This window comes from Cibotium barometz, chromosome 35 (genome assembly GCF_041138505.1).
Source record: "Cibotium barometz isolate CiBa-2024 chromosome 35, ASM4113850v1, whole genome shotgun sequence".
NCBI classification, from domain to species: domain Eukaryota; kingdom Viridiplantae; phylum Streptophyta; class Polypodiopsida; order Cyatheales; family Cibotiaceae; genus Cibotium; species Cibotium barometz.
In genome coordinates this window covers 10,714,517-10,726,956 of record NC_141080.1, presented here as the reverse complement: position 1 = coordinate 10,726,956, position 12,440 = coordinate 10,714,517, and the positions used below count along the sequence as shown (strand labels likewise).

At 40.1% G+C, this 12,440-nt stretch overlaps 2 protein-coding genes across 2 annotated transcripts; both read left to right on the top strand.

Annotated features, from left to right (window-relative positions):
* The first annotated feature begins 1,397 nt into the window (after positions 1 to 1,397).
* LOC147618150 (uncharacterized) lies at positions 1,398 to 2,801 on the top strand. The gene is made up of 5 exons (XM_086775095.1): positions 1,398 to 1,485; positions 1,570 to 1,633; positions 1,714 to 2,056; positions 2,145 to 2,353; positions 2,438 to 2,801. The coding sequence occupies exons 1-5, from the start codon at positions 1,473 to 1,475 to the stop codon at positions 2,613 to 2,615; spliced, it is 807 nt and encodes a 268-aa protein (XP_086631221.1). The 5' UTR covers positions 1,398 to 1,472; the 3' UTR covers positions 2,616 to 2,801.
* Positions 2,802 to 5,033: 2,232 nt separating this feature from the next.
* On the top strand, positions 5,034 to 7,827 carry LOC147618149 (uncharacterized). The gene is made up of 5 exons (XM_086775191.1): positions 5,034 to 5,134; positions 5,318 to 5,418; positions 5,547 to 6,888; positions 7,010 to 7,325; positions 7,411 to 7,827. Exons 1-5 carry the CDS (start codon positions 5,034 to 5,036, stop codon positions 7,825 to 7,827), a joined length of 2,277 nt encoding a protein of 758 aa, XP_086631317.1.
* The last annotated feature ends 4,613 nt before the right edge of the window (positions 7,828 to 12,440 follow it).

The window sequence follows — 12,440 nt, the reverse complement described above, 5'->3', positions numbered from 1 at the left end:
AATTTCAGAGATGTTTGGGGATAACAAAAAGACGTTGCTGCATATGAAGAAAGAGTTGTATTGGGAAGAGCTAATAGGGGAGGCAGACTCTATTTTGGAGGGTTTATTGGTATATGATGATGTTGTCTACATCCCACCATTTATGCAATGGGTGCAAGAGGAGCGATCGAAACACATACCATGGGCTTTTCATGAGGTGTGGGCAAAGATTGGAAAAGTAAAGGAAGGCCAAAAGCAACCTGAGGTGGAGAATGCCGCAAAGAGGGTTGTCTATAGGTATATATCTTCTATTGCCATTACATTTTTGTAGAAAATACATATACGCTTTTAAAAAAATATTTTAGTACTGTTTGTTTTATTTTGGACATGTAGGTGGGTGCAGCTACTCATTGGCCAAGGTCTAATGGACGAAGAGACGGAAGCAATCAAAGAATGGGTAGATCCAAATTCCTCGGAAACAATGTACCCGAAGGAATGGGTTGAGAGAGGGGTTTCTGATTGGGAATTTAAGAGATGTCCTTGGTGGTTGGACTATCCTCTAAATCATGTGCCTCCAAGTGAGGAGCTCCTAGAAAAAGGTACTTTTTTTGCTTCCTACTGAATTGTATGCATGTAAATGTAAATGTATATGTTTATGTAAACCTTCCTACCTATACATATGTAAACTATCCATATGCATATACATATTAGATACATATACATACAGATATATACATATACAAATACATATGTATATACATATGTATATATACATATGCATACATAAATACATACCTACACACATACACTAAATTCCTACATACATACAAAGTTCATGTTACATTTAAGATTTGGCATGTTAGATTTTAAAGAAACATTGTTAAGTTTTGATACATACATACCTACATACATATACATATAAATAGATACATATACCTACATACATATACATAGACACATGCCTACATACATATACATACCTATACATATACATAGATACATACCTACATACATATACATATACATATACATATGCATATACATATACACATACATGTACATATACATATACATAGATACATATACATCTACGTACATATACATATACAAAAAGGTATGGAAATTTTTACCTTTTTACTAATTATCTTGATCTATTTCTTGAAGAATTTAAGAATTGCCAATCTGAGCTTGAAAGAGAGCCCCCAACTCAAGAAGACTCTAGAATACCTTCCCCACAGCCAACAATCTTGACCCAGTCTCCAGTAGTTGGATCCTCGCGCGTGGCCCCAAAACCATCCACACCACTGTCACGAGTGCCACAATCACACCAAGAGCATACATCTACATTATCTCAAGTGCAACGTGAGAGGCGAACAAAGAGACGTCTTGACATTATGCATGATGTTCAAGAGGGAGAGCCCACAAATGAAGATCAAGAGAGAGACCCTCCAGAGCATCTTCAAGAGGGGGAGGTGTCAGGACAACGTGACATCATGGACATGACTAGTAAGAGTACTTTCCATTGCAAATTTATTTTGAGAAGTGTGTGCTTTCGAAATGCATCTCATTTTTTGTCTTGTTTACTTGCAGGTGAGAGATGTTTTTCACACATATTGCTGGTAGACATCCACACTCTTTCGGAGGGCTCAGATAGGTAAAAAGAAAAATTTCACCATATAATTAGTTTTCCAAGTTCTACTTACCAAAACCAAACATCATAAATCTTTTATGTAGTGTGGAAGAATTCTTGATGAAGATTCCCAAGGCTCTATCTCATAGAGGTGCTCCCTCAGATACAGTGGCTCGCCTCGTATGGGCTGACTTTCCTACAGGTTTACAGGTTGTTGATGTAGATACAGATGGGTGTCCCTCATGGAATCAAGTTTCTTCATCATTGATACGTGCCACACTCAGTTTTGTTGGTTTGTTTGTGGCCGATGAGGGTTGGTTTGTGTGTTTGAGTCTAATGGATCAACTTCCTAAAATATATTCCATGGGAAAGAAAGTTGGATTGGTCATGCATCGAACAATGTCTGTTCATGTGGAATCAAGTTATTTGTATGACAATGGAGAACGGGTAAGTCATAATCTCTGAAATATTTCCCTTTGTGTATACATGTTATGTGGTATGGATATCCAAACATAATGTTTTCTCGTTATGGTAGGTGGATACATTGGCGCTTAGTATGTTCTATCGAGTAAATTGCCATGTCCCTATTATTGATCGTGAGGCTGGGCAAAATGTTTCAAAGAAGTTATTCAATGCTCAACGAAATTTCATTTTTGAGAAGAATAAGAAGCATCCATTCCAACGCACAATGGTCTTGGAGCGCTACATTCGAGGTGGTGCAGAAAGATCTCCTATGTTCTTTAGGTGAGATAATTTTCATTCTGGTCATTTTCATAGCTACTTTTTCAAAATACTTAGATGCACGTTTATGATTGTATTTCATTGTAGGTGGCTAGTGGAGACCTTCTCAAGTGAAGGAGATAGTGTCTTGGACGTTTTTGCGGGATGTGGAGGCTTGGGACGTGCATGCCAAGAGTTAAAAAGGCACTATATGGGGATAGAGAATGACATGGAGGTAGCCAAAGCATGTCTGGGAGATTTCTCATTAGGTCGGGATGACATGTAGAAGAATGCTATAATTAGAATGCTATAATTTGTGGATCAAAAGACTTTGTATTCGAGATTGTCATGGTTTGGAAGTTTAAAGATCGATATATACATTTTTGATCTTTAAAAGATTGTGTTTTATATTTAAGTAAGTAAGAAAGTATGTATGTATGTAATGTATGTATATATGTTAGTGCTGCGTAGGTGGCTCTTGTATATATGTATGTATGTATATGTATATGTATGAGGTGTATGAATTTAGGTAGATATATGTATATATATAATTATATCAATAAGTATGATGTGGATCAAAGACTTTGTAATCGAGATTTTCATGGTTTGGAACTTTACAGATCGATATATATATTTTTTATCTTTAAAGGATTGTTTTTTATATTTAAGTAAGTAAGAAAGTATGTATGTATGTATGTATGTATATATGTTAGTATGTATGTAGGTAGCTCTTGCATGTATGTATGTATATGTATATTTTGTATGTGTATATGTATGAGGTGCATGAATTTAGTTACATATATGAATATATGTAATTATATCAATAAGTATGATGTGGATCAAAAGATTGAAATTTATATTGTTGATCTTTCAAAGCTTGTTATTTATATGTAAGTAAGTTCTTGGTCCTTTACAAAGCTCATAGTAAGTTCATGGTCCTTTGCAAAGCTCGGACTCCTTGTTCATTGCTCCAAAAAGCTCGGCAAAAAAAGCTCGCAAAAAAAATCCCCCGAAGAGCATGAGTATGCAAGAGGATGTGACCCTCAAGTAAGTACATTCTTCATCTCTATCTCACGTATATACCTTGTTCAATACACTATATATACGCTTTTTTTTAAAGTTAGTGCAAACTATATAGTGCAATATGGTCAGAGGAAAGACACTTTCGCATAGAGCATGTGGATTCTAAAAGAAACACATTCGATTTTGGTGTGATGGCAACTTTTGAGCAAGAAAGTTGAGCGAGTAGACATGATACCAATGTCATAAAGGACAATCTTAAGTATTGTGGAACTATTCAGGATATTCTTGAGGTTGGATTTAGAGCATTTAGTCTATTCATCTTTGATGTCAAATGGTTCAAGGTGATATATAGAGGTACTCAAGCAACCATGAAGAAACATCTAAATGGGTTCCTTCAAATTGATTTCACCAAGTTTTGGAGTGATGAGAAAGATACCTTTGTACTATCTTAGCACTGTCAAACAGGTTTGTAACCCAACCAATCCCAAATTAAATCTTGATGTAGTATAATAAAAGTGTAACCCCTTTCCTTTGTAATATTAGGTTGTGTTTCATGCCGATTAAATTGATCCAAAGTGGTGGTATGTTTTACAAGTTTCTCCTTGTTTAAAAAATATCTTTCAAGATCAAGATGTGGAGTCCGAATCTCTGGATGAGGTGCAAGTACTACCTCAAATAGGCTCATTGAAAGAAGACAATGAAGAAAACATTTTGGACGGGTTCGATGAAGAGCATAAGGAACATTAATCGGAAGAAGATAATGAGTCACCTATGAATCATGACAATGGTTCATTAGATCATGATAGTGATATTGATATTTATACAGAACCCCATCTTTTCATTGAGCTTCCATTAGATATAGACATTGATGAAGCAACACATATGGATTTATAACAAGATGGGATAGATTCATGATCTTGACATTGTTTCGCTTCTCAGAATTTTTCAACTCTCTTTTTTTTGCTTGAAACATGGCTCCAAGGGTTTTAATGGATGATTTTTTAAAACTATATATCATTTTCTATATACATGTGACATGTATTTTGGCAAAAGATGCATGGGATGAACTCAATAAATTATTTGGCACACAAGCTAGAAATTCAAAGATAAATCTGTTAATGCAATTCTACAAATTGGATATGAAGGAAAGTGAACCTTTAATCACACACTTGAACAGATATAAAAGTATTAAGCAGCCTATTAGCAAAAAGGTAGAAGATGATGAGGCACTAGGAGTGCTTCTGAAGAGTGTGGACAAAGGTGAATATGAAAACATTGTAGCAACACTAAAGAATGTACCTGAATTGAAGCTACACGAGATAGAAGAAGCTCTTCTAGAGCAAGAGCCCAGAGGCAAATAGAAGAAATGGCTGGACTCAACGACTGGAGAGGAAAAAACATTCTTCACCTGAGGAGGATTCTCTCAAGGACGAGGACGAGGAAGAGGCAGAGTAGGAGGAAGGACCTTCACTTGCCACACCACAACTGTGGAAAGCCAGGACATATGGCAAGAGACTGCTACAGCAAACCCAATGGAGAAGGAACGATATCGGCAAACTTCATGGAGGCTCCTAAGGAAGTGGAGTCAGATCATCTTTTCTGAGAGAGAGAGAGAGAGAGAAACCCCACAACCCAATGTAACCTGCCCCAACAGAGTAAAACCACCTCTGAGCCACCGCCGATGATGTATGGCCATGTGGTCATAGTAACCAGAAACGATGTTTTCGCCCCCTCCGAACCGTTTCGGACGTTTTCGGAAAATGGTAGCCTGACGGAAACATCGTTTTCGTACATTTTTTTCCCCAAGTTAAACGGAGGGGGCCGCATGCGTTTTTTTCATTTCGCTCTCCTTTCTTGCGCTTCTGCGAACCCTGCGCCTATCACCACAAGGGCCCAAGGCTCAAGGCCAAGGCCCTAAGGCTCAAGGCTTTGCCCCCACAAGGCCCCAAGGCCTGTACTCTGCAGAGCAGCCTGCTCTCCAGTCTCACAGGTGGCTGCCGGGGGCAGCCCATTCTTCAAGGCTTTAAGGCTCAAGCCCAAGCCTCCAAGGGCAAGTGTTCTTGAGGGCAAGTGCTTTCAAGTCTCACTATGCCTACAGATCCCTATTGGCAGTATACAACACAAGGGGATGGATATGTCGGAGGTGGGGGTTCCCGTAAGTGGAAATGTAATTTTTGTGGATATGAAAAAACAGGTTCAGTGACCCGGGTAAAAGACCATTTGGGGCATGTCCCGGGCAGAGATGTTGCTTTATGTCAAAGTGTGCCGCCCGATGTATTGGCATCACTTGAGGGTTGGAGAAAGCAACGCCTTGGTTTGGATGTTGGTGAGCAACATATGGCAGCATATGCAACAGCTGAAGCATCCTCGAGCCAAGTGGCCTCTTCAAAGAGGACTAGAGTTGAGAGCCAGACAGATGTTGACAGTGCACATGTATCTTTGAGTGTGGGTGAGGGCCCTAGTGCAAAGAGGACACCTTTACCTAGTGTGGAAGTGCCTGCAAAGGGTTCATTGCAAAGAGCAAGCATTACAGCAGGCTTGCAAAAGCAAGCCATGAAGGAGGCAACAAGGGAGGTCACACGCTTGTTTATATGGTGTGCTATCTCTTTCAATGTGGCTCGCACCATACAATGGAAGAAGACCATGCGGGCCGTTAGCCGCATTGGCTGTGGGTGGGAGGGTCCCTCGGCTGAGACAATCCGCACACAAGAATTAAAGAAGGAGAAACTCAATGTAGAAGGCCAGCTTGAGTTTTTGAAAGAAACATGGAAGAAAAATGGCTGCACTATCTTATGTGATGGATGGTCAGATGTACGCAAGAGGAATGTGTATAATGTGCTTATCTCCTCTTGCAAAGGCACCATGTTTTACAAGGCCATTGATGCATCGGCTGCGGGTCTCACCGTTACAGGTCTCTTTATTTGGACACACATCAAAAAGGTGATTGAGGAGATTGGCCCACAAAATGTTGTGCAGATTATTACGGACAATGGAAGCAATTGTGTCTCCATGGGGAGTATGTTGGAGGATGCATTCCCAACAATTGTATGGACCCCTTGTGCCTCACATAGTCTTCATTTATTGATTGAGGATTTGGGGAGAATTTTTTGGGTCAGCGAAATCTTTGCCACCGCGAGGAGCATTGTCAAATTTGTGACACAAAGACCAAAGGTTTTGAGCATGTACAGGGCTAATAGTACCTTGGAGCTTCTCAAGCCATCCACTACGAGGTTTGCATACATGTTCATAGTGCTTGAGCAGCTTCTTCGTGTGCGGCCAAATCTGATTCGCACTATTAGTTGTGATGCATGGATCCAGTCGGGTAAGAGTTTGACCCCAAAGTTTGTGGATTTTAGACGCAAGATCCTCAATGAAGCATGGTGGGAAGAGGCAGAGGCATTAGTGAAGACCTTAAATCTCATCTACACGGTCTTGCGCATTACGGACATGGAGGGGAGTACACTAGGCCTCATTTATGAGTACATGGATAGGATCGGGAAGGCACTAGACAACAATGCCTATCTATCTGTAGAGAGGTACGTACTTCTTCGCTCATGACTCATGGCTCATGAGCCTTTGCCAAATTGCCTTTTTGTCTTGGCTCTTTTCTAAGTTCTAACTTTAAAATCTTTCTTTGGTTTTGTTTGTTACTTGTAGAATCGCGGAGATCAAGCAGATTTGGCAAAACCGTTGGGTTTGGTTTCATAGACCAATCCATGCCGTGGCTCATGTGTTGCATCCTCTATGGCGTAGCGAGGATCAGCTTGAGTGTGAGGAGCTAAACGATGACTTCCAAACTTATGTGGAGAAATGGTGTGGTGGCAATTTGGAGATGTTGCGATGCTTAGAGGATGATCTCCTTGCTTTCTGCAACAACACTGGCTACTTCACAAGACCTACTGCAAAACTTCGAGAAACGCAGCTTCACTCGGTCTCATGGTGGGAGAAATATGGACATGGTGTGCCTACATTGGTGAGTAAGAAGCCCCTCCGCTTAAGCTTTAACGGCGACACCTTATTTGTATAATGTACTAATCCTAAATCTGCTCTTTGAACAGAGACGTCTTGCCATTCGAGTCCTCTCACAAGATTGCAGCTCTGGATCTTGTGAGAGGAATTGGAGCACATGGGCGCTCTACCATACGAAGAGGAGGAACAAGTTGACTACAGCCCAACTTGAGCGTCTTGTTTTCTGCAATTGTAACTTGAAGCTTCTTGAGCGGGTAGCTATGGGTCCTGAGCCAATGCAAGTGAATGTCAACAAGATTGACATTGAGAAGGTGCGAGATATTCCCACAATTCTACAAGAGGATCGAGATCTTTACACTTTGCTTTACGAGGAGGCCACAGTTCACGACACACGTGGTGGTCGTCGTAGGAGAGGGAGGCCGGTTGCAGCTAGTACTAGTGCCCGGCATGTCGGTTATTTTGTAGTTTTTGAACCTCTGACTCCCAAGTTTGATGATCATTGCTGATATGTATGATGTATTATGATCACAATTTGCAGCTCACTATATGTATGCTTTGGCCTTCAGCCTTTAGTTTTTAATGGTTCACATGAATTTTTCGCGACATCATACATGTCCATTATCTACATTTTGTTAAGTGTTATGATTCTAATGTCCACTTGAGTCTTTGATGTGTCTTGTTTGAGGTCTCTATGCATGTTTTTTGCATCTCTTGACATAAGTTTATTTAATAGGATGTCTCTATGCATGTTTTTTACATGTCTAAAATAAATTCAAAAGAAACTCCGTTTCTTGCCGTTTTTGACCTCGCGGAAACTCGGAAACACCGTTTCCAACCCGGTCCGAACCGACCGTTGTTCCTCCATGTGACCCTGGCCGTTTCCACAATTTTCAATCTGGCGAGAGCCATCTTGCTCCTATCATTATAACTAGTTACATCAAAATACTCTTCCACTGCCTCGATCCATTTTTCCACTGTTTCTCCTAATAACTGTTACCCTTTACCCTTGAAGGGACTAGGTTGGGATTGGTGCAGGGCTTTACGAACGTCTGGATCTAACTCTTCATCATCGATAAGAGGACTTGGCTGCCTACCACGGCCCGCGCGCCTCATGATTCTGACAAAATGATATTTTTGTCAACTTAACTTTGTCATTAGATTTAGGACCATTTAATTTTTGAGATTTATTTCTTAAACAATTAAATATTCCATCATAATTCTTAAAAACAAGATTCATTCTGATAATTTTATTAACCAATATTCACAACCACGAGATCAATTTGGAATCTTTTGCAAAACATCATTTATTATCAAAAGTTTTTGATATAAACATAGAGCGTCTTCTCGGCTCTAAAAGTCATTGCCTCAAATCGCGTACGCATGAAAAGGCGATACTGCAATGGAGACATGCTATGATATACATGATTCATCACTGATAATGGTGCTCTAATTCTTCTCCTAGGAATAAAGCGGCTAAGAAGTCTAAAAATACGACAAGAAATTTTAAAATTCCGGAGTGAATGATTATAGAGTTGGACATAATAAATAACTCCTAGCCTTATCAAGATCATGGATAGCAAGATATTCTGTCTGAGTCTCTGACGCTGATTGGTATATTGACGTTAATACTTCACCCTCCAGAGAATCACATATGCTGATGTCGCTCTACTGGATCAGGAAAGTATAGATCCTCAAAGTGACGAGCGAACCTCACTCTTCTTTCTCGGGTTGTAGCGGAGTTGATGATATTTTCGAAGGCGAAGGCAATCATATCCTGACTCTCAGAGAGCCTAGGAATGCTAGACAAATTTGGGGTATCCATCTAAAAATCCAGTTCAATTTATGAGTTTTCAATTTATAAATTCATTTCAAACATAATCTTAGTAAGTGAAAACATTATTTCCCAGATTTACTTTAAAATTTTAGGCAATTTCTCCTACTGTTTTATAAGTTTACAACAACGCTCCTCTGCCCCCTCCGTGCAACGGGGATTCCCGGTTGTTAGCACGGAAGTAGCTTCCTCTTGTGCGGGGCAGGGTTTCCCACTCGGGGCCTCGCCCACAAATGTTCGAACACGAGACTAATCTGGTGGTCATTCCGAAACCAAAACCGAGAAAAATTCCCTTGCTCGAAAAATGGAGACGATTCCATCTTTTTTTTAAATTTTCTTAATGAATTTTCTAACGATGTCAAGAGAGAACTAGACTATCCTTCTTCACCTGATTAAACCAGGTAGAAGGAAAACTATTACAGACTTAACTTGAAGAAATAAACACTTTTTTCCTAACCGAAATCAGGCACAGCCGTTAATCTAATCATTTGAGAAAGTCTTGAGGTTATTATTTAATTACTTGAATTCTAAGCGTATTCCTATTATTTAAATTTCAATATTAATACTCCATTGATTCTAGCCCAACTCCATGTGCATATAACATATGGCCTATGCATACGACATCATACGGCCTACGCATATGTAAGGCCATATGTATCGGCTGTATGCATAGGCCATATGCATACGCCTTATGCATTGTAAGATTCCTCGCCAGTCCCTCAGGATGTCCAGTTTCTTTCCCTGTAATCAATCCCCTTTTTAGAATAATAAAAGATCTTGTTTCTACCTATTTTGGCCTAGAGAGAAAAAATATTCTAGAGAGAGGTAATTCAGTTTTTAGACATCTCTCGATGGAAAAATATCCTTTCTTATTAAAATAAATTCCCCAAAATAGAAGTTAAACAGAAATTCCTAAGGTGCATTAGAAATAAATTATAATCTACACAAAAGACCTTAGCCTAAGGGTCCAGATTTTCTAAATTTTTTTATTAAGGTTCTTATGGACCAATAAGATTAATCCAAATGTAGGGAGGAGATAAATTGTGCATATACTAGAAGGCTAGCCCACATTAGGCTTGTGAGAGCATGGGAACAAGCTCTAGTGGAACATGGGTTAGGACTAACCTTAAGGGTTAAGGTTAGGGTCAAGCATCCAAGGGTCACACATGGGAAATGGAGAGTCAAGAGTCACTTGAGGGCCCTCCTATATAATAGGGGCATGGAGAGTCAAGAGTCACTTGAGGGCCCTCCTATATAATAGGGGCATGGAGCACACTCAAGGGAGGCTTGGAGGCTTGGAGGCTTAGGCTATGGTCTCTTGTGTAGAGGATCATATCTACTAACCTACCATTTCACACTATAGCTACATGCTATTGGATTAGAGTTATACCTCTTGATGGCATGGGACATCAAGGTAAAGGTATGATGCATTTCATTATATTTCATGTGTGCATCCCTTGGGCTCAGGTGGAAATGAGTTTATGCCTGATTTATGCATGTTTTTGCATAACAATTATCTAGAGAGATCTGAGAGTTTTAACACCATATGCATAAGGCCTATGCATATGGCTTTTGACCTAAACCTAATCCCCGACACCCAAGGGTGCAAAAACATAAATAGACGAAGAATACACAAAGAGGCCTTACCTCTACTAGTCGAATTCGTATGAACCGTATGCATGGCCTATTCTTGGATAGACCTACCAAAGATTATCATAGTAAATCAAAACATAAGGTTATTATGCATAATAGGGCTTATGCATAATAAGGCTCTGCATAAGCCCTATTGCATAATAAGGCTATGCATAAGCCCTATTGCATAAGAAGGCTATGCATAGCCCTAGTAGCCCTATGCATAAGCCCTATGAATAAAGAGGGTTATGCATAGCATAGCCCTTATGCATAGCCCTATGCATAAGAGAGCTATCTGTAGCCTAGCCCTTATGCATAGCCCTATGCATAAAGAGTGCTATGCATAAGAGGGCTATGCATAGCCTAGTCCTTATGCATAGCCCTATGCATAAGTCCTATGCGTAAAGAGGGCTATGCATAGCCTAGCCCTTATCCATAGCCCTATGCATAAAGAGGGCTATGCATAGCCAAGCCCTAATGCATAGTCCTAGCCTATTGAACTAACCCTAATCCGTCGCACTGAAGGGTGCACACCGAAGGGTGCAAAAACACAAAGACAAGAAGCACAAAACACAAAGAAAGAGGGCTTACCATATGAGAGGCTATGCCCAAAACCTTGCTCACTTGAATAATCCTACAAAAAAGAACCATTATAAATCAAAAAAGTTTAGTAAGCAAGAAGAACAAGAGAAAAAAGAGGTGAGTGCCCTAAACCCTACTCTTAATGCATAAGTGAATGGAAAAACTAATTTATGTTAAGCCTAACCCTATGCATAATGCATACAATGCTTAATATAGAAAGCTTTGATGGAGAGATCTCCATCAAAGCTCTCTATTAGAGCTCTATGCATTAGGCTAGGGTTAGGGGAAGGGAGAGGAAAGAGAGGGGAAGGGAGAGAAGCTCACCTAAAACCTATTTCCAAGATTTCCATGAAAGCTTCGAAGAAGCCATAAAAGCATAAAAGAGGGAAGAAATCAAGAAGAGATTACCCTGGAGAGGGAGAATTCATTGATTGAAGACCCTTGAGGGATGAGTAGAGGTGGGAGAAAAACTCGCGCTGCAGGCATAGCTGTGCATGTGCGCAACAATAGGGAAGTAGGTAGGTATTAACACCCGTTGGCAACGATTTACGTGGGAGTGATAGTTTTGCAAGTCGTGCTGAGCAGCAAAATTCTGCTGCTAGCTTAGCTGCTGACCAGCATGTTTTTGCTATTGGGCAGCGGATTTTTTGCTGTTGTGTAGCGAGACAAAATGATACTGTGGTCGATGTCCAGTAGCAAAAACCTGGGTAAATTTCTATTTATAATAGTGGATGTTGTTGTGTGTTTTTTATGAACCCTAAATCAGTTTTGGCCAGATTAAACATGTTTGACAGTGATCATCAAGGGCTAGAAGTTGGATCTGAGGCATGGTTGAGAGAGAAAATTTGATCCGTGTGTGATCAATGCAAGGGCTAGTATATACGACAACGTCGTATAACAATTGAGCATGTCCAAACATATGGTCTTTCATGAGGCAGTGGCATGACCAACTGCAGACGATGACATAGAGGAGAACCATAGGAGAGTTCTAGGTAACATGCAACACCATTCAGTGACATCATGTAGAGAGCAAAAGGTGGCAAGGCTTCATATGGAGACAGCATGGCTGAGACT

Excerpts from the sequence above, each read along its gene's own strand:
- LOC147618150 (XM_086775095.1), top strand. Across the intron at positions 1,634-1,713 it reads CTTTCGGAGGGCTCAGATAG|TGTGGAAGAATTCTTGATGA; the intron begins GTAAAAAGAAAA and ends TCTTTTATGTAG. Across the intron at positions 2,057-2,144 it reads TGTATGACAATGGAGAACGG|GTGGATACATTGGCGCTTAG; the intron begins GTAAGTCATAAT and ends TCGTTATGGTAG.
- LOC147618149 (XM_086775191.1), top strand. The coding sequence starts at position 5,034 with ATGATGTATGGCCATGTGGTCATAGTAACCAGAAACGATGTTTTCGCC. Across the intron at positions 6,889-7,009 it reads GCCTATCTATCTGTAGAGAG|AATCGCGGAGATCAAGCAGA; the intron begins GTACGTACTTCT and ends TGTTACTTGTAG. Across the intron at positions 7,326-7,410 it reads GACATGGTGTGCCTACATTG|AGACGTCTTGCCATTCGAGT; the intron begins GTGAGTAAGAAG and ends CTCTTTGAACAG.